Source organism: Orycteropus afer, unplaced genomic scaffold, assembly GCF_000298275.1.
Source record: "Orycteropus afer afer isolate SDZICR_OR568_19922 unplaced genomic scaffold, OryAfe1.0 scaffold00010, whole genome shotgun sequence".
Taxonomy (NCBI): Eukaryota; Metazoa; Chordata; class Mammalia; order Tubulidentata; family Orycteropodidae; genus Orycteropus; species Orycteropus afer.
Genome location: NW_006921597.1, coordinates 11,468,627 through 11,490,453, shown reverse-complemented (window position 1 = coordinate 11,490,453; position 21,827 = coordinate 11,468,627). Strand labels below are relative to the sequence as shown.

General features: G+C 36.3%; 1 protein-coding gene across 1 annotated transcript in view; it reads left to right on the top strand.

Moving 5' to 3' along the window:
- Nucleotides 1–6,856: 6,856 nt before the first annotated feature.
- The window catches only part of SYCP1 (synaptonemal complex protein 1), a 163,969-nt gene continuing 148,998 nt past the window's right edge, over nucleotides 6,857–21,827 (top strand). Inside the window, 7 exon segments of the mRNA XM_007948815.1 lie at nucleotides 6,857–6,964; nucleotides 10,290–10,374; nucleotides 10,546–10,598; nucleotides 10,761–10,817; nucleotides 12,018–12,182; nucleotides 15,065–15,132; nucleotides 16,065–16,138. Coding sequence (XP_007947006.1) covers nucleotides 6,857–6,964; nucleotides 10,290–10,374; nucleotides 10,546–10,598; nucleotides 10,761–10,817; nucleotides 12,018–12,182; nucleotides 15,065–15,132; nucleotides 16,065–16,138 — 610 coding nt within the window.

Here is a 21,827-nt window from a genome sequence, read left to right as displayed (position 1 = left end):
CTGTCTCTCCACCTCTCTCTTCTTCACTCCTGAACCCAGTACAATCAGATTTTGGCCCTTTGTCTCTACGGCACTATAATATGTCCTAATCTGCGGTAATTTGTCCATTGCTGATTGCATTGGTCAGTTCTCACTCCTCATTGTACTTGACTCCACTTGTTAGCCAAGTTCAACAAAGCAGATCACTCCCTCCTTCCAAAAACACTTTCTCCTCTTGGCCTAAGTGCACTCCCTCCTTATTGACATGCTTTTATCCCCTCCATTTGATTTCCAGGATATCTCACTCTGAATGGACTTAATGGCAACTGACAACACTCTTGATTTTCCCCCTTAGTAGCTGCTCTTTTTCAGTCTCCTTTGTTAATTCTTCCTCAACTTAGACAGTGATAAATGTTGAAGTAACCTAAGACTCAGTCCTTTTTTTCCTCTACAATTACTTCTTTGGCAATTTCATACAGCCACATGGCTTCAAATCACATCTATATGCTAACCACTGCCAAATTGATATACCAATTTGGACTGCTCCCCTAAACTCCATTCAATACCCTACTGTGGTGGTTAAGTTTGTGTGTCAACTTGGTTGGGCCCGGTTGACTGGTTGGGCAGCTGGATGTAGTTATTCCCATGGTGAGACTGATAATTAGCTTCATGGTGGAATCTATTGGAGCAGGTGAGTAGCAGCTTTGGGTCTGCTTCCTGTATGTAAGAAACAGCTTTGAGAATGGCCTCTAGCTATGGCACACTTGAACCCTGCATGTAGCCATGCTGTTGGACAGCAGCCTGCCATGCTCTACTGACTTTGGGACTTTCAATGGACTTGAATTATTGGCCTGCCTGTGGTTTGGTAACATCAGGACTGTGCCTTTTTACTTGTCAACGTTGGGCTTGTCAGTCTCAGCAGCCAGCAGCTGTCTGAGTGAAGTAAAGCCTCTAGCTTCAGTGGGCCGGGAGCAGGAGGCAGAACTGAAGCCAGAGTTAAGGGGCTTTCACCCAACCCCTAGAGCCTGTCACTTTGAACTTGGACTTAAAGCCTCCAAATTGTAAGAATAAACTCCTGTTTGTTAAGGCCATCCTATTGGTGGTATATTCTTGTCAGAGCGGCACTAGGTAACCAAAACACCTATTCAACATTTCAACTTGGTGTATAATAATAATAATAATTAAAAAAAAAAAACCATTCTGACTCACAGCAACCCTATAGGACAGAGTAGTTACTGTTCCATGGTGTTTCCAAGGTTATAATCTTTATGGAAGCAGACTGTTACATCTTTCTATCGTGGAGAAGCTGGTGGATTGAAACCGCCAACCTTTCAGTTAACAGCCAAGCACTTAACCACTGGGCCACCAGGGGCACCTTGAATATCTAATAAGGAGTGCTTATGGTACAGTGCCTAAGGCATTTGACTGCTAACCAGAAAGTTAATAGGCATATCAAATTTAACATGACCAAAGATGATCTCCCCCCACTTCTCCCATTTTTCTTCCTCTATCTCATGAGATGGAATCTCCATCCTTCAAGTTGCAAAAGCATAAATTCTTGAAGATATCTTTCACTTATTTTTTTCTATTATGCACATTGCAAATCTGTGAGGAAATCTTGTTGGCTGTACCCTCAGAATATCTCCAGAACTCATCTACTTACTGTTTCTTTCCGTTACCTTAGTCTAAACTATTTTCCCAGTAACTGGCCTTCCTGCTTTTCTCCCTTGCTTCCCTAGAGTCTATTCTTTATACAGCAGTTAGACTGATTCTTTTAAATATAAGTCATATCATGCCATTCCTTGCTCATATCCCTTCAATGGCTTTATATTTTATACAGATTAAAGCCAATGTTTCCCATCATCACCTAACTTTTTGTTTACTCCATTCTAAAAACCAAACCAAACTCATTGCCGTCAAATTGGATCCAATTCATAGTGACCCCTCCTTGGGTTTCCAAGGTGGTATCACTACAGAAGTAGATTGCCCAGTCTTCCTTCCGAAGAGTGGCTGGTGGGTTTGAACTGCCAGCCTTCTGGTTAGCAGTTAAATGCCTTAGGCACTATGCTACCTGAGCTTCTTACACCGTTCTAGTCACAATGAATTTTCACACAGATATGCCTTGGAAATATCAAGCAGCCTCTTGCCACAAGTTCTACTATATTTGATGAGTCCTCTGTCTAGAAAGCTCTTTCCCCAGATAACCTCATGGTTTCTCCTTCACTATCTTTTAATCTCTACTCAAGTATCATCCTATTGAAACCTTCTCTGATTATCCTTTTAAAAATAGCCACTGCTCCTCCACTTTGAATTCTTATCCCCTTCCTACTTAATTTTTTTCTATAGCACTGATCACTATCATACAATATTTTTAATCTTTCAAATGTGTTTATGTCTCTTTCCACCTCCATTCTTTCTGGACCCAGAATATAAATTCAATGAGGGCAGGAAATTTTGTCTGTTTTTTCACTGCTATATTGCTGGCACAATAAGTAGATAAATGAATGTGGCCTAAATATTAAGAAATTCTTGGTTGGCTGTTATATTTTATAGATAGGTACTTAAGAAGCTTTGTCTTTTATTTGTGGTTGATCTTGTAGAAATAACTTAATCTTTCAAATTTCAAGTAACTCTTGGTTGCTCTTATAGTCTTATAACTATGTATGACTCTTCTATGTGACTTTGTGGGAATTATTTTTTAAGTAACTCTAAAAAATTGTATGATAATACAACTTCATAGAGTGAAGATTAAATAAGATAATGCATGCTGTTTTTGTTGTTGTTATGTGCCTTTGAGACGGACCCGACTCATAGCGACCCCTCCTTGGGTTTCCGAGGCAGTATCACTATGGAAGTAGATGGTCCCATTTTCCTTCCGAGGAGTGGCTGGTGGGTTTGAACAGCCAGCCTTCTGGTTAGCAGTCAAGTGCCTTAGGCACTTCGCTACCAGAACTCCCAGGACAATGCATAGGTACAAGTTACTTAGCATAACATCTAGAATATATTAAGAGTTTAGTAAATATTACTATTTTTTTACTTAAAAAAAAGAACTGTATTATTTGAAATTGTCTTCTACCACTTTCTATTATACATTAAGATAAATATGATGATGTTTTTCAGATCGTCCATCCATTAAAAATAAGCGTGTGGAAAGTTTACAAGAACCAGTTTTACAAATTTTGTATAAATATGCAAAAATCTATCATCCAGAAGATCTACAGCATTTTGCTTGTCTCATAGGGAGGCTCACTGAACTGAGAACACTGAATCACAACCACTCAGAAATACTTAGTATTTGGAAAACAAAGGACCCTACACTGACTAATTTATTCTCTGAGAACTGAGATTTCTATTAACATTGCTGAACTTTTAGAATGTTGTGGTTTACCTTAAACTTCCTGAATCTCTATTATGTTGTTGTTGTTGTTGTTATGTGCCGTCGAGTCGGGCCCGACTCATAGCGACCCCTCCTTGGGCTTCCGAGGCAGTATCACTACGGAAGTAGGATTGCCCAACCTTCCTTCCGAGGAGTGGCTGGTGGGTTTGAACCGCCAGCCGTCTGGTTAGCAGGCAAGTGTCTTAGCCACTATGCTACCAGAGCTCCCGAATCTCTATTATATACTCTATTTATCACTATAGGATGACTGATTTGAAAACATGAATAAGATTGTTAAGTTACCAATATTTCATCATAAAGTAGACATCATTTAGTGCTCATCAAATTTTGTGGAATGTGAAAAACTACCACTCGCGGGATATTTAGGACTCTTTTCAAGACTGGACTCAAAAGAAGCAATGGCTTTTATTACATCATGGTTTCTTCACAAGAAAATAATGCTAAATAGAATTCTCATCTGAAGAAACTTCACTTTTTTTCATTTAGTAGAAAATTAAATGAAAAGATAATAGATTTGTAGATGTGAAAAAAGCTAGCTAGTAGAAACAGTTATTAGAATGAAAGCAGTTTGTGGATGACATTCATTAAGGCCAGATTCATTGTTGGTAATTTTAATTTTAATGAACTAACATTTTAAACCTATTCCTGTTACAGTATTTTATAAACTATTGAAGAGGAACAAAGATGTATGTTCAATGGTTACCTTTTTTAAACGTCTTATAAAAAAAGAGACCCTTTGTAAGACCAAATTAGAAAATTTGTGATGGTAAGATGCTGAAACAATTAAAATAATAAATCACTAAAAGTATTCTATCATATACTGGGAGATGTAGCATAATTTATTTCTCATTCTGATGGAAAGTATTTTGACATTTTTCCAATAGCTTATGTAATAAAAATGAAATTCTTAAAACATGAAATGTTTCTACAAATATTGTAGTCATTGTACAGATTAAAATAAATGTCATGTGAAATAAATGAAAATGAGAGATTCCAGAGTGAAACTATTATTTTAAAAGACTGTTTATAAGTAAATAAAATACTGTGAATTTAATAAAATACTAGGAGTACTGGTTCAGTTTTCAATAATAACAATAAAAATAAAATTACCAATTTAATTTTTCACTATTGTAGAATTTAGAAACAGTAGAATATTGAATTTATTCTTTCAACTTAAAATCTTATTTAAATATATCAATTATTAGTGCTGGGGGTATCTTGTGCATATCCTTGGCATCAACTCTTGGGCTATCTTATCGCTATCTAGCCTCAACTCTGCCTTAACTACATCTCTCTGAGCCTCAGTTTCCTTAAAATGTAAAATTAAGACATTAAAGTGTATCATCCACAGGTCCCTTCCAGCTCAAAAAGCTTATAATTTTAGTAGAAGATATTATGTTTCATAAATTAAATTTATACAAAGCAAAATGGCTTATTTTAAAATATTGCTAAAGTTCTTTGAAAAAGCATCATAATATGCTACCTATAAAAAAAGTCCTGTATGTCCCAAACTGAACTTATCATTGCCCCCAAACCAGGTATTTAGCATTGCCACATTTATTTACTTGTCCAAGCCTGAAATCAGACAACCTCACAGACAACCATCAAATTCTATTGTTTTTTCCCTAATCTTTTTATATTTGACATCTTGTATTCATGAAGTGTCAACCGACTCCACTGACTTCACTGCAATTTACAGCATACATCTTCACTGCCATTCTTAGCTCAGACTCTCATGTCTTAGGCAGGCTATTAACATTGACTCTCTAACTCCAGTTTCATAAACCCAAACCAAACCATTCTTCATACCACAAATTAACTTATATCTGATTATCCCATCCTTTCCACTTAAAATCTTTTAACCTTCTCATTCATGAAAGCTAAAACCCAGTCTTTGCCAGACCTTCACAGCTATAGTCTCAAGTCTTTTCTCATTTCCCACCTAGTTCTCACATACCAACAATTGCAGCCACATTATACTTGTTGGAGTCACTCACTTGTGTTAATCTATTCTCTCACAACTTGAGAACCCACCTTTCCTCAGGAATATTCTTTCTCCATTGACTATCTGGCCATCTCTCTATACACCCTTCTATTTTCAGCTGAAGCTCTAACAGAAGTACACCACATCTGTGAAGCCTCTCTCCTGACAGCCCAAGCTACATTAAGTTCCACTTTCCCTATGTTTTCATGACTCTTTGGGAGTACCACTTTTAAAATAACGTTTATACAAAAACTATCATTGTTTGAGCCTCTGTTTCCTTTCTAAGATTGTGAGCTCTTGGAAGGCAGAACTGGATTTTTCCCTCTTAGCTTCGTCTATCACAGAATCTGACACAGCTTTCCGTGCAATCTTTGAGACAATCATAGAAGCCTAAACATTCGTTAACTCTTAGGGAAAAATAGAATCCGGGAAAGAATGGTTACTAGCGTAAAGGGAAATCTCGCGAGATGTGGGTTTTGGTAGCCTATTGGTAGACAGCGGGTGGCAGTTATTTAGCCGTTAAACAGCTGTGGGGCCACGCCCCTTCCTTCTAGCTTCTGAGGTGGAACGACTTCTAGCATTTTCCGAGATTCGGAGGCAGAAGGTCTTGTAGGGTGTTTCTGCTACCCTCGTAGACAGCAGGTGGCAGTTCGCGTGGCCACTGTCTATGTGGTTCTGCCAAGGTAAAGGCAGTTTTACTGGCTTAGTTACCTGAGGAGGAAGCCCAGAGCTGGGACGATATTTTGATGCTGCATCTCAACGCCACCATAAAGTAGTCGTCCAACAAAATAAGCTTTCCTATGGTGACTTGATGCAGTTTAGGGCTACGGATGGCAGAGAGCCTTTTCAGCCTATTCGACTTCTTTGCCGATCTGAGTCGCCAGCAAGGCGATTGGTGTTGGTGGGAATGAAAGGAGTGTTGTATTTTTAACAACCACAGAGAGAAGCGACGATCGATGGAAAGTTCCTTGAATGATGGATGCCCCGTGAATTTGTTTTGCATTATGTTTTGATAGAAAGAGGGCAGTGTTGTTTTACATATTTGAATTCTATTATTTCTTCATTATAATTTTTTTTCACCATACTTTAGCAGCTTTTGACTTACAGGCTGAAAAACTTTTATGTGTACCTTAGTAAATTAACTTTTTATTTAAAATTTTTTATTTCTCTCTTGTACATTTCCATATTTCTTCATTTCTCTGATTACTTTATGGATGATCAGGTTAGTCGGTGCTTTTGCTTTGTACCAGCAGGTACAGGAGCAGGGATTATGTTAATTCCTTTTATAATCATTTATTGTACAAAAATCACCTGTCTGTAAAGAAGGTTTATATATGGAAGGAAACTTGCTTTGTTGGTTACCAGGGGTGGGAGGGGAGGGAACACGGCAAAAATAAAAAATAAAAGAATAGTGTATTGAGGAAGCAATGTAAAGTACTTTTTTTAAAATTTATTTTTATTTTGGACATTAGATATTTACAACTGGAAGAGAGAAAATGGAAAAGCAAGCACCCTTTACATTGTTCCTACCACCAAGATTAACTAGTAGTCAGGTGTCTGCAGTGAAACCTCAGACCTTGGGAGAAGATTTTAATTTATTCAAGGTAAATTTGCATATGGATTTTGATTTGACTATTCTTAACTTTAGGTAAATGAAGCAAAGGGTATTTTCTTCCTTTTCATTTTTTGAATGCTGTGATTTTGGTGAAAGTTTACAAAGCAAATTCATTTGCCATTGGAGCAGTTTATAAACGTTTTGTATCATGATGTTGTCTGCAGTCTCCATGATGTAACAGCTCTCTTCCCAGATTGTATTTTCTTAGTGATAGTATCTTATTTATTTCCAGCAAATGTGGTTCGATTTACCCAAGAATATTGAATATTGCTTTGAATAAGAAATAAGCATATTTACTGTGTGTGTAGGCATCTTTCATTTAAATAAACATTGCTGCTATAGAATTCTGCGTACCTGATAAACCAAACCAAACCAAACCCACTGCCCTTGAGTCGATTCCGACTTAAGGCAACCCCCATTGGGTTTCCAAGGTGGTAAATCTTTACAGAAGTAGATTGCCCAGTCTTGCTTCCGCAGAGTGGCAGGTGGGTATGAACCACCAACCTTCTGGTTTGCAGTCAGATGCCTTAGGCACTGTGCTACCAGAGTTCTGCGTACATGATGGGACCTGCTTATTTTAATTCTTATTTTTCCTTAAGTGATTTGAAACAAGTTATCAGACATGTATAGTGGAACAGAAAAATATAAATTAGGAGAAAATTAGAAACAAAGAAAAAGAAATTAAAAATACACCTAACTACACTTATCGCTAAAAATGTTGTGACTGTGCTTCAGATTTGCCTCTGAGCTTCCTGGTTGGTAGGACAAAAAGGAAAACAAATTCATGTATAAAACATAATTCTCATAAGAAAGGAGGAACTATACCAAGTTTCTCAGGGGAAATAGACCTTTTTCTCCCACTGAATTACTTAAAAAAATACTCACATACTACTTTGCATTGTAAATGGAATGATGCCATGAATATTTTAATTTTATATGCTGTAGACAATTTCTTCTGGCTGCTATAGCCAGTGGTATAATAAATGTTATTCGGTGAATATAATTCTCAATTCTGTCAAGGGAGAAGTCATAATTGGAGAAACTTCTAATATTCTAAACTACTAGTTAAAACTGCTAGTACTGTTCACAACTACCTAGAAAGCATTCAATATCTTTTCATTTGGCTTTATCATATAAGTAAAAATACCCAATTAAAATTTTTGCCTTGCTTATGTAACAAAAGCATTTGATTGTTAATTAATTAATTAATTATGATGTTGGTCTCTTTTCCAAGTCTTTTTATTTATTTGTTTATTATTGTGATTTAGGTGAAAGTTTACAGAACAAATTCACTTTCTATACAGCAGTTCACATACACTTTGTCTCACTACATTGACTACAATTTACCATAGTGCAACAGCTCTCCTCCTACTTCCTTGTGTCCACCTCTTCCTTGTGTCCATCCCTTCATGCACTCCTGCTCCCTGAGCTGTCTCCCATGATTGTTCTCTCCAAGGAGTGTATCTATCTCAGGTAAATGTTCAATTCATATGCCTGTCTTTTGTTTGGCTGGAAGCCACAGGTGTGGGTTCAATTCCAGACCTGAAGGGCAGCTAGGGGCCATAGTCTCAGTGGCTCCACCAGGCTCTATCAGACCAGCAAACCTCGTCACCCTTTCTTTTTTTTTTCCCCCAAATGATTTTGAGTTTTGTTCCACATTGTTCTCCCTTTCTATCCAGAATCTCCTACATAGATCCCCCTCCGAGTGGTTGACAGTGGTAGCCAGGCACCATCTAGTTCTTCTGCTCTCTTAGTTTGTATAGGCTGAGGATCATATGGTTTACTAGTCGCTAGGACTAACTGTTTCCATGAATCTTTGTTTTTTTTCATTCTTCTTTGCTCTGGATGAGGAGAGACCCATCATTGCATCTAGAGGCTGCTTGCAAGCTTTTAAGATCCCAGTCGCTACTCGCCAAAGTAGGAAGTGGAACAATGTTTTGTGTAGTATGTTATGCCAATTGAGCTTGATGTCCCCTGCGACTATGGTCCTGAGCCCACAAGTTCAACTAGTCAGTCCCTCTGGGTAGCTGGCTGTGACCAAGAAGTGACTACAACCTTGCCCCTTGTCAGCTCTACTATACACCTGGGAATTCTTACAGAACATAGAAATACACTTGTAGAACCATTGTCTGCCAACCCTATAAATGCTATTAGGTATGTCTATGCAGAGGGGAGTGTACCCAAGACCATGATTGTTATTTTAAACACTGTAGGTACATTAAAGGATTTACAACAATAGTTACTTATTTAAGCAGATATGTAGTACATACATACATATTACACTGCTAGGATCAGAAGGGTATGGGACAATATGTTTGTTTTTTTTTTTTAATTTTTTTTATTAGGATTTGGGTGAAGATTTACAGAGTAAATTCACTTTTCATACAGCAGTTCACATATACTTTGTCTCATGTCATTGACCAAAATTTACAATGCAGCAGCTCCCCTCCCACTTCCTCCCCATAGTTACCTCCTCCCAGTGTCCATCCCTTCATACTCTTCTGCACCCTGAGCTATCTCCCTGTGCATAAGCAGCCCTTCCTTCTCCCATGATTGTTCTCTCCAGGGCGTGTGTCTACTTGAGGTAAATGTTTAACTCACATGCCTGTACTTTGTTTGGCTGGAAACCACAGTTGTGGGTTCAATTCCAGACCTGAAGGGCAACTAGGGGCCATAGTCTCAGTGGTTACACCAGGCTCCATTGGACCAGCAAACCTGGTCCCCACCTTCTTTTTTTTTTTTTTTTGCCTCCAAACAATTTTGAGTTTTGTACCACTTTGTTCTCCCTCTTTATGTAGGATCTCCTACATCATTCACATGAACTTATAGGCCCATTGTCTGCCAACCCCATATATGATCTTGGATACACTCTCCATTTAGACACACCCAATTGTTCAGCCTGTTCACCCATCTATCCGTCCCTATACCCATGTTTGCTTTCACTGACAACTCAGTACTGTATATGCAAAGGGGTTCATATTTGTTGTCTGTACTGCCCATGTAACTCTCTATGTCTTTCTCATCCTCAATGCTGCCATATTGGTCACTCACATTTGGTACATTGCCCTTCTCATCACCCAAATCAATATTTATCTCTATCTAACAGCATTCCCTCCCCTCCCCTCCCACCCCTGGTAACCAACAAAGAAAATGTCCTCCAATAGATAAACCTTTCCTTAACTTTTACAATAACGGACTAATACAATATTTGTCCTTTTGTGACTGACTTATTTCGCTCAGCATAATGTCCTCCAAGTTCATCCACGTTATGCGGTGAGGGGACAATATGTTTAAAAACTTTTTTTTGTTTCTAGGATTTCAGCAGATCTATTGAAGATGATTTTGATTTGCCATTTTCATTGACTAATCTCTCTAGAAATGGGAGAAGCATTGATTCAGGTAGGAGAGTGGAAAAGCAATCTATCAGTGTACATAGAAACATTTTATTATATATGCTGCTAGTTACTGAATATATGTGTTTTATTGATATCCTTGACACCTAAAGCTAGATATAGTAATAAAAAAAGAAGACTTGGACATATTTCATACTGGTTGTCTTTTATCTTGCAGATTCTACTTTACAAAAAGTTAACTTTTTACCCATGCTTGAACAGGTCAGTTAAGTATAATGTATACCGTTGTAATCTATTCATCTATGGAATTGTATACTTGAAAAGAGAAAACTGTTTTAGTTGTTGGATTACTGTTTTTCTGTGTTTATTGCTGCTATTTAAAAACTGTCATCAGAAATACTTTCTTACAGGAGATATTTATTCATTTTTTAGATGGATAAATCTAACAGTTGTTGCCACCGGGAAGGACTAAAAGACACTGATTCTCAGGTCAGAATATTTCCCATCTGTGTTGTAATTGAAGTGTAATTTATTATTTGTATACATCTTTCTTTTGAAACTTCAAAAGGATTAATATTTGATTGTTTTATTTAAAATCTTTTTTAAAAAAATTCTCTTTTTAAGTCATTGCAACACTCCAAAACCAAAAAAAACCAAAGTCACTGCCGTCCAGTCGATTTGATTCATAGTTACCCCTCCTTGAGTTTCTGAGACAGTATCTCTACTAAAGTAGATTTCCAGTCTTCCTTCCAAGGAGTGACTGGTGGGTTTGAACTGCCAGCCTTCTGTTTAGCAGTTAGATGTTTTCCTTGGTTATAAAAGTATCCAGTTCTTTTGGGGAGTTTAATTTCAAAACAGAAATCAAGAATTGAAGAAGGAAGATGGATACATGATATGAAGAGACACTTTCAAAATCAAGACAGTATTTTACAAAATAATCCTTTGGGGCTGTTTTACTGACTAAAGGATTTGTAGGACTAATTTTAACTTTAATTATAAAAAAATTATTCTTATGGGATATAGATGTCTTTAAAACAGACAGATTCTATGGCATGATAAAGTGCTATATGCTTGTTGCTGTAGTATCATTGATTTTAAAATATGGAGCCCATTTTATGAATAAATGAAGAGTTATCAGCAAGTAGAAATCAGTGTGATTTTTTTTTTTTTAAATATACAAACCTTGCCCTTTATCTAATAATATAGATAGAAAGTACAGGAAATCCAAATAAAACATCAGGCTTGATGAAAAGCAGATCTTATGTTCACTATTATTTTTCATATCATTATTTTGTAAAGTTCATGTCCTTTAGTTAATTATTAAATTGTATTGTCAAAATATTTCAAGACTGTTGGTAAAATTCATAGATTTTCTTGTAGCATGGTATATTTTAGCTTTTCACCAGCCATATTCTCTCATTGACTGAAATATTTTGAAGTTCTGACTTAAAAAATGCTTTGGAGCCATTTTATTTTATTCATCAAGATAACTTTAGTGAGGAAGCTAATAATGCATTAGTAGTTTAAAAGAGTTAATGTAGCTTTTAGCATGCTATTAGGACGGAAATTAAGAGATTTAGTCTCAACTATGAATACTATTAATCACGGATATTTGCAATAGGTAGCTGTAATTTTGTTTCATTAAAATTTTGAACAATTAACCTAATTTAGGAAAATGTATTTTAATAGAATTCAGAGCCAATGAGCCAAGTATATTCAAAACTATATAAGGAGGCTGAAAAGATCAAGAAATGGAAAGTGAATGTAGAATCTGAACTGAAGCAGAAAGAAAATAATTTGCAAGAAAATAAAAAGATAATTGAAGCCCAGCGTAAAGCTATTCAGGAACTACAGGTATAATGAAATTTGAAACGTAAATATTATGTAGTAAATCTTACAATACTGTTGAAAAGAGTATTATTTCAAGATAAATTGAGTTATTCTTGCTTCTGTGATACAGATTTTAAAGACAGTGCTTTCTTGAGGCATTATGATACGTAGTTGCATTTCAACTTTAGGAATGATTGTTGTTGTTATTAGGTGCCCTATTGAGTCTGCTCTGACTCCTAGCTATGCTATTTACAACAGAGTGAAATACTGCCCAATCCTGTGCCATTCTCACAATCCTTGGTTATATTTGGGTCCATTGTTTTTTTCACTGTTTCAGTCCATCTTGCTGAGTGTCTTCCACTTTTTCCTGACCCTCTACTTTACTAAGGATGATGTTCTTCTCCAGGGACTGGTCCTCCTGAGAACATGTCCAAAGTATGTGAGACAGTCTTGCCATCCTTGTCTTCTGCAGAGCATTCTGTCTGTACCTCTTCCAAGACAGATTTGTTTGTTCTTTTGGCTATTCACGATATATTCCATATTTTTGCCAACACCATAATTCAAAGGCATCAATTCTTCATTCTTCCTTTATTTGTTGTCCAGCTTTCACATGCATATGAGGCATTTGAAAAATACCATGGTGTGGGGCAAAGATATCTTAGTTCTCAAAGTGACACCTTTACCTTTTCACACTTTAAAGAGGTCTTTTGCAGCAGATTTGCCCATTGGGATATGTCCTTTGATTTCTTGACTGCTGCTTCTGTAGGCATTGATTGTGGATCCAAGTAAAATGAAATCCCTGACAACTTCAATCTTTTCTCCATTTATTGTGGTGCTGCTTACTGGTCCAGTTGTGAGGATTTTCACTTTATTTATATTGAGATGTAATCCATACTGCAGACTTAGTTGTTAATCTTCATCAGTAAGTGCTTCAAGTCATTCTCACTTTCAGTAAGCAAAGTTGTGTCCTCTGTGTATTGCAGGTTCTTAATGAGTCTTCCTAATCCTGATGTCCCATTCTTTTTCACATAGTCCAGGTTCTTGGATTATTTGCTCAGCATACATATTGAATAAATAGGGTGAAAGGATACAACCCTGACACACACCTTTCCTGATTTTAAATCATGCTGTTGTGTTATGTGCCGTTAAACCATGCAGTATCTCCTTATTTTGTCCCAGTGGCTCTTGGTCTGTGAACAGGTTCCGCATGAGCACAATTAAGTGTTCTGGATTCCCATTCTTTGCAATGTTATCCATAGTTTGTTATGATCCACACAGTTGAATGCGTTTGTATATTCAATAAAACACAGATGAACATATTTTGGTATTCTCTGCTTTCAGCCAGGATCCATCTGACATCAGCAATGTTATCCCTCATTCCACATCCTCTTCTGAATCTGGCTTGAATTTCTGGCAGTTCTCTGTTGATGTACTGCTGAAACTGGTTTTGAATTAACTTCAGCAAAATTTTACTTGCATTTGATATTAATGGTAACGTTTGATAATTTCTGCATTCTGTTTGGTCACCTTTCTTTGGAATGGGCACAAATATGGGTCTCTTCCAGTCTGTTGCCAGGTGTAGCTGTTGTCCAAAAATCTTGGCATACTTAACTGAGTGCTTTCAGTATTGCATTGTTTTGTTGAAACAAGTCATTTGGTGTTCTGTCAAGTCCTGGGGCCTTTCTTTTCTGCCAGTGTTTTCAGTGCAGTTTGGACCTCTTCCTTCAGTACTGTAGGTTCTTGATCATATACTACCTGAAATGGTTGAACATCAGCCAAGTCTTTTTGGTACAGTGACTCTGTTTTCTTTCCATCTTTTTTGATGCTTTCCTATATCGTTCAGTTTTTTGCCCATAGAATCTTTCAGTATTACAACTTGAGGCCCGAATTATGTTTTTCTAGTTCTTTCAGCTTGAGAAATGCCAAGCATCTTGTTCCGTTTTGGTTTTCTAACTTTCAAGTCTTCATACATTTTATTATACTACTTTGTCTTCTTGAGCTGCTCTTTGAAATATTCTGTTCAGCTCTTTTACGTTATCATTTCTTCCATTCAGTTTAGCTATTCTATAATCAAGAGCAACTTTTCGGAGTTTCTTCTGACATCCATTTCAGTCTTTTCTTTCTTTCTTGTCTGTTTAATGACCTTCTGCTTTCTTCATTGTGATGTCCTTGATGTCATCCCACAATTCGGCTGGTCTTGAGTGCTCAATTCTATTCTTGAGATAGTTTCTAAATTCAGGTGGAATATACTGGTACTTGGCTCTTGTGGACTTGTTTTAATTTTCTCCCGCTTAAGCTTGAACTTGCTCATGAGCAGTTATAGTCTGTTCCACATTCAGCCCCTGAGCTCTGACTGATATTGAGCTTTTCCATTATCTCTTTCCATTTGATTCCTGTGTATTCCATTTGTCAGGGTCCATGTGTTTAGTCACTGTTCATGCCGTTGAAATTCGTATTATTTATGATGTTAGATGTAAATATTATATAATGGAATATGACATTTGTAGATATAATTTTACGTTTGAAACTGCTTAGCTTTTATTTTATGGTATAAAATGAAAGAAAAATGATGAGAAAAATGCAACTTTGGTTAGGACAAAGAAAACTTCACTTCAAAATCTTTAGAGAAGATTTGCATTAAAATATTGTTGAATAGTTTTAGAATGTGATTCAGCAGATGTGATTTTACATTGAGATTTATGTAAGGATGAAATCTGTATTCTTATGGGAGATCTGTAAGTAGTGACAAAAAAGTTCCTTTAAGTAGGGAAAGAAAAGAATTGCTATAGACCATTGTAATTGTTATAAACCATTCTTGTTAGCAAAGAAATGCTGCTTAATGATTATACTCATGTTTATTTTATTAAGGCAAATGTGATAACCTGTTTTTCTGTTTCGTAAATCAGTTTCAAAATGAAAGAGTAAGTGTAAAATTAGAAGGAAGAATTCAAGAGAATAAAGATTTAATGGAAGAGTAAGTAATATTTAATGAATTTATTTTTTAACCAAAAATCTTTTGAGTACTTTCTATGTGTTGTATAATATTAACTTACAAGTAGAATTCTACCTGGATGCTGTGGAAAAGGAAGTATACACCATTTCTGCATTCCTGTATTTGGTGAATTATGGTCACCATGGCTTCCCTTTCCTCCTCTTCCCCTTTTCACCTCCAGTTTCTGCTTCAGTGGAGTAGGGCTCAAGAATTTGTACAGCAAGAGATGTTGATGTTGCTGGTCCAAGGACCATACTTTAGGTACTATTGCTGTGTACTAGAAAATAGTCACAAACTTTGGAAATAAAAGCAAGCTACCCTTGATTTCAGTGGTTTGTTAACTTTTTCATTTACTGAAAAAATATTCAAAAATATGGTGTTAAAAAATAGTCTAACTTTTGCTTTTCACTAAATTAATTTATAGGTTTAAATATATAAGTTGGAAATTTAATCTGCTATGTATTTATGTTGCTTCAGCAAGAGGCAGGGATCTTATTATTCACATAATGAATGCATAACCAGAAAGTTATTTTATGTTTTGAAGGTTAGAACTTTTCTAGAATAATTAGTAAATGAAAAGTCCAATCCAGTCTTCTCATTATTTTTCCTTAGGTAAATCTGGAGCTATTCACTGAAAGGTTATAGATAGCTACTTGAGTAGAAACTTAAGGAGCTATTATTTTTACTTAAAAAGGGAGGCAGTGTCTAATTCATCTTTGCTATTTATATAGACAATCTACTTTTTATTCATACTTTTATTTCTGAGCAATATGTGATATATACCAGATATCATAATATTTCAAAATTTCCTTAAAAAGTTTGAAAATTATAAGAATGTATTTTATAACTTTTATATATAGTTTTGACTTTGAGATCAGATTACATTTAGGCAAAAATCTTTTCCTTTGTTTCAGGAATAATGCTACAAAGCGTTTATGTAATTTACTCAAAGAAACCTGTACCCGATCTGCAGAAAAGACAAAGAAATGTAAATATATTTCCTGTTTTATGATTTTATCAATTTATTTTTATTTATTATTTTAGTAGTTGGGATAAACTTAGAGAAAAAATAGTCTTTTTGTTTTTGGAACCAATTTTGACTCGAAGAGTGAGTTATATGTGCCTCAGACCGTTTCTTTATATGAGTAGTGACTAGATTCTCAACTCTTTTTCAGCTTTTTGAAAACTCAAATGTTTTTGAAAGATAATATCTTTCAAAAACTATACACTTGGCATTTATAATTAATCTGAATTTCATTTAAAGTGTGATTTTGAGACTAACCTTCTTTTCTGTCTGGAACAACAAGGAAATTGAATCAAGAATAGGATATAACCATGTTGATAATAAAAAAGTTAAGTACCAGGGGAGGGCTTTACTGAAGGCATAGTATTTAAGAATAGTGGGTGCAATGTTTATTTTTAATGTAAATAGGATTTATTTCTAAAGACCACAAGTTCATTTAAAACATTCTAATGAAGTTGTGGTGTGTATATGAAAGAACAAGTTTTTCATTTTATACATTTTTTACTTTTAATTATGAAGTAGGAATTTTTCTTATTTTAATAAGAAAAATCTGATTATCAAAAATAATAATCTATAATTTTACCATTAATTTGACACTAACTCTACTTTGTTTCTGATAAGAATCCATTGGGAAATTCTATCTACCTGCTTTTTTAGGACATTCTTTATTTTTCTTAGGTAAAAAAATTAATTGATATATCACACAGTTTACTGCTTATGAGGTTGGCCTTAGAAGACTTAGACACACTGTGCTTAAATTCAAACTCTGTCAGTTTCTAGTCACTTGACCTTCAATAACTTAAGTAGTTCCTCCGTCCCTTTATTAGTTAATAAATCACCCCTCAGTATTGAGAATTAAATTAGTTAATAAATATAAAGTGCTTAGAACAGTACAGAATGCTCAATAAATGTTATCTATTTCTATGATTTCCAGTATTACATTATTTCTTTATTGTCAGTCTCTGCTTATAAATCCTTTACTTTGCTTTTGGAAGTATACCATATATGCCTTTGAGAATGTATTGTATCACTACCAGCTCCTCCACTACATTCTGTTTATTCAACTTTTGAGGTTAGCTTTTCTGTTTCGATATAGAAATTAGTGAAAATACATGGATGGGAATAGGGAATAGAATATTGTCTCTCATATGAAGTACCGTGGGTAGAGAGACAAGGCTACTAGTTTTTCTTTTCTTTTTTTTTAATTTTTAAAGTTTATTGTCCTTTGGGTGCAAATTTACAATGCAAATTTGTTTTACATTCAACAGTTCCTGTGCATTTGTGTTCACGCCTGATTATCTCCCCCCACCATAACAAACTCTCCTTCCCTCTTCTCCATGTTTCCTTCTTAACTGTGCATTCCTGTCTGTCCAGCTTTCTCTCTATGTCAGTACTGCCCCTCTTGTGTCTGGCTACAAGTTCTTTTGTCACTTTAGATTTTGCCCTCTAAGTCAGAAATTAGATGGTGGGATTGGTTTGAAGAATCTTTTAAACATTTTTTTTTTTTTAAAAGCTGATTTCTTAGATTAACCAAAGTTGAGGTATGTCTTGATGTGACTTGACATATAGATTTTCTAAAAATCATTGTTAGTGTAGTTTCTAGCCAGATTATTATTTAAAATTGTAATCTGGTCTTTCTTTTTGTTATTGTGATTATTCGTATTTTATTTCTTTTATTTATTCACTTACTCAACTTTTTGTTTTTTTAGTGCCTACTATGTGTCATTTTCTCGATGCTTGGGAAAAACAGCAGTGAACAAAGTTTCTGCTCTTACGGAGTATATATTCTAGTGAGGAGAGACAGACCATAAATAAATAAATGAAATATATGTTAGGTGATTATCACTGCTCAAGGAGAGAATATTTTGGGATAGAGTAGTTGGGAAAATTTACTCTGGTTAAGTGATATTTGAGAGCTCTGGTGGCATAGTGCCTAAGGCATTTGACTGCTAACCAGAAGGCTGGTGGTTCAAATCCACCAGCTACTCCTTGGAAGGAAGATTGGGCAATACACTTCTGTAGAGATACCACCTCGGAAACCCAAGGAGGGGTTGCTATGAGTCGAATTGACTCAATGGCAGTGAGTTTGTTTGTTTGTTTTTGAAACTGGTATTTGACTAGAGAACTGAATAAAGTGAGGGAATGAGCCATGTGACTATTTTGGGAAAAATATTTCAGGCAGAAGAAACAGCGCATGTGCAAAGTCCCTAAGGTGAGAACCTGTTAATAGGTTTTTCAAGACACAACATTGAGGCCACTGTGGCTGTATTTTCTGTATTTGTCACGTTTTGTCTCACTGTGGTCCGCTCAGGAAAATTTCTTATAACCTTTCTTCCACTTCACTAATTCTGTCTGTCATCTACTTTTATTTACTAATTATTGTTTTCATTCCTTTCCGTGGACTCCCTCTCTGTCTTCTGGAAAATTCTGCCAAGTGCAGGCCTTTGTGTACAGAAGTAAGAACAAAAAAACCGAGACCTGAATATCATCATCATAATAAAATAAAATAATGCTGTTGTTATTAGGTGCCATGAGTCAATTCCAACTCATGGTAATCCTATATGATATAGTAGAACCACTCTATTGGGTTTTCTAGGCTGTAATCTTTACAGAGAGAGCCCTGTTGGCTCAGTGGTTAAGTGTTCAGATGCAAACTGAAAGGTTTGTGCTTCCATGGGAGAGAAGACCTGGTGATCTGCTCTCGTATAGATCACAACGTAGGAAACCTATGGGGCAGTTCTACTCTGCCCTACAGGACCACTACAGATCTGAATTGACTGGGCAGCAATGGGACTTTTCAGTCTTTTTTTAAAAATTGTGCTTTAGGTGCAAATTTACAGAGTATAATTTGTTTTACATTCAACATTTCGTGTACATTTGATTTCATTCCCCAATTACCATCCTCAGCCCTAACTCACTCTCCTCCTTTCCCTTCCCAGTAACCCCCTGCCCTTCATAGTTATGCACTCTTGAGTGTCCTGCATTTCCTTCGTGTGACTGGTGCCCCTCTGGTGCCCTGTGGTCATCTACTTTTAAATTCATCAACTGAATTTTTACTTTCTGTTACTGTATTTTCTTTTCTGTAATTACTAGCTGGTTGTTTTAAAAATGTATAGTGCCATTTAGAGTTCCAAGTTCTTTGTTGAAATTTTTGAGGTTAGATTTTTATTTCCATGAGCATAATAAGCATAGTTGGATTATAGTCTGTGTCTGTTTATGCCAGTATCTTGAATCCTTTGAGGTCTTTTTCTGTTACCTGCTTTGTAGATTCTAGCTCTTGTTACTTATCTAATTGAGTGCCTTGTACTTTTTGATTGCTTGTTCCCTAATAATTTGAGACTTAGAACAATGTAACATTTCCCTAGTTCTTTGAATGTTCAGCAATTTTGGAATATATCCATGACATTTTGATTATTATGTTTTAAGATTCTGGGTCCTGTTAAAATCCTCTGGAAAATGTTTGTTTTACTGATTTATTTTCAGCAGTCTGTCAATCCTGTTAGGTTCAGACCACAAGTTCTATCTTGTCTTCGGTAGAGGGTTCTAAAGCCATTTTGATTTTTAAGGTCCTTGCTATGTTGTTCTGGGTCTGTTTTTTGTGAGCTCTACTCAGGACTAGTTCTGGGGTTTGGGTGGTGGTTTATATTGAAATTCATTTTCAAAGCCTTTACTACTTTGCTTTGGGTCTGTTCTGCATATGCGCAACCACCCCCCCACCTCCTCTTGGGACCTTGTGCCAGTTCATATACAGAATTTGGGGATATCCTTCTCCAGCTATCACCAGGGTTAACCGCTCACCTTCTGCCTCACACAGGTCTCTTCGCCCCATTCTCTGTTTAGAAATGTGTGGTTTATCTTGGGGTTTTATCTGTCCTTGCTACTGTAGCTACAGTAGGTCTGCTACTGGGGCCACCCATGGGGCACAAATGGGAGAGAAAAAAATAGAAAATAAAATCAGGGTTTTCTTTTTGCTGCTCGTGCTGCCTGTTGTAGTCCCACTGAGGCTTCATACTTAGGTTAATGGTAGGAGAAAAGGTAGGGGGAAAAATGGAACTTACCTTCAAATGAGTTGCTTCTTCAAGTTTTTTTCTTCCCTTCTCAATCTGCCTTTTATACTTTTTAGAGTTCTCAGGTAGTTCCTTTTTGTTTTTGTTCAGAATTGTTCATTGTAATCAGTGGGAGAAATAAGCTGTAGTGGGCTTATTCTGTCTTGGTTGGCATTGGAAATATACTTGGTGTTTTGGGTCTAATCCTTTTCCTATTCTATTTTCTCTTCCCACTTCCTCTTTGTGGTTACCTTTTCCCTGTGTCCTTCTTTCCTTTGTATTTCTGCCCTCTGAGCTTTCTCCCAGCACAAATGCTGCCCTTCTTATCTTCCATGGTTGATTATTCTAAGGAGTATACCTACTTAATGTAATTGTTCTCCTCAGTCCTGTCTAGTGTTTGGCTGGAAGTTAAGCCACTGGTTGTTGTTGTTGTTGTTGTTGTTATGTGCCATCAAGTCAGCCCTGACTCATAGCGACCCCTCCTTGGGTTTCCGAGGCAGTATCACTACGGAAGTAGGATTGCCCAACCTTCCTTCCGAGGAGTGGCTGGTGGGTTTGAACTGCCAGCTATCTGGTTAGCAGGCAAGTGTCTTAGCCACTATGCTACCAGAGCTCCCAGAGTTCAATTCCAGGCCTAAAGGGTGACTGGGGGGCCATAGTTTTGAGGATTTCACCAGTCTCTATCAGACCAGTAACCCTGGTCTTTTTTATGATTTTGAGTTTTGTTCCACATTTTTATGCCACTCTATCCAGGATCTCTAATTTTAATCCCTTTCTGAGTGGGGGGCTGCTGGTAGCCAGGTACCATCTTGTTCTTGTGGTTTCAGGGTCATGTAGGTTGAGGTTCCTAGTCCCTTGGACTAATTACCTTAACGTATTCTTGATTTATTATTATCATTTTAGATCTTTGATTCTTTTAATAATTAAAAAAAAATTTCTGCCAGGTTTTTAGTTATCTTCAGCATGAGGGTTTGTTTGAATCACTTAGCCTTTACCAGAAAACAGCATCCCTGATTGCTCTTCCAAAATATAGATCAAATCATGTCATTATGTGATTCCTTCAGTGGCTTTATATAATTTCCAGCATGATGTTTGCTACTTCTTGTGTTTCATGAACTTCTAACTTGCCAAATGTTCCCCACATTCCTCACATACATTCCCCACCTCACATACACAAACTCATGCAGAATTTACTGCTTATCCTCTAAACAGATCATGCCTCTGTGCTTTTGCACATATTGTTCTCTTTACTAGCTGATCCTTTTTTCTTCGTCTTGCTAACTCCAGTTTGAAACTCAGAACTAAGTATTACCACCCTTGAGAAATATTCCCTAATTTTGCAATCTGATTTAAATGTTCCTCCTCTTTAATTTAGGACCTAGAGCTTATTTATATTAATTCCTTCAACAAATATTTATTGAGTGTCTACTATGTACCGAAGAAGCTCTGGTGATGCAGTGCCTAATGTATTTGACTGCTAATCACAGATTGGCCGTTCAAACACACCAGCTGCCCTGCAGAAGGAAGATGGGGGAATCTGCTTCTGTAAAGATTTCCCACCTCAGAAACTCAATGGGGGTTGCTGTGATTTGGAATTGACTCAATGG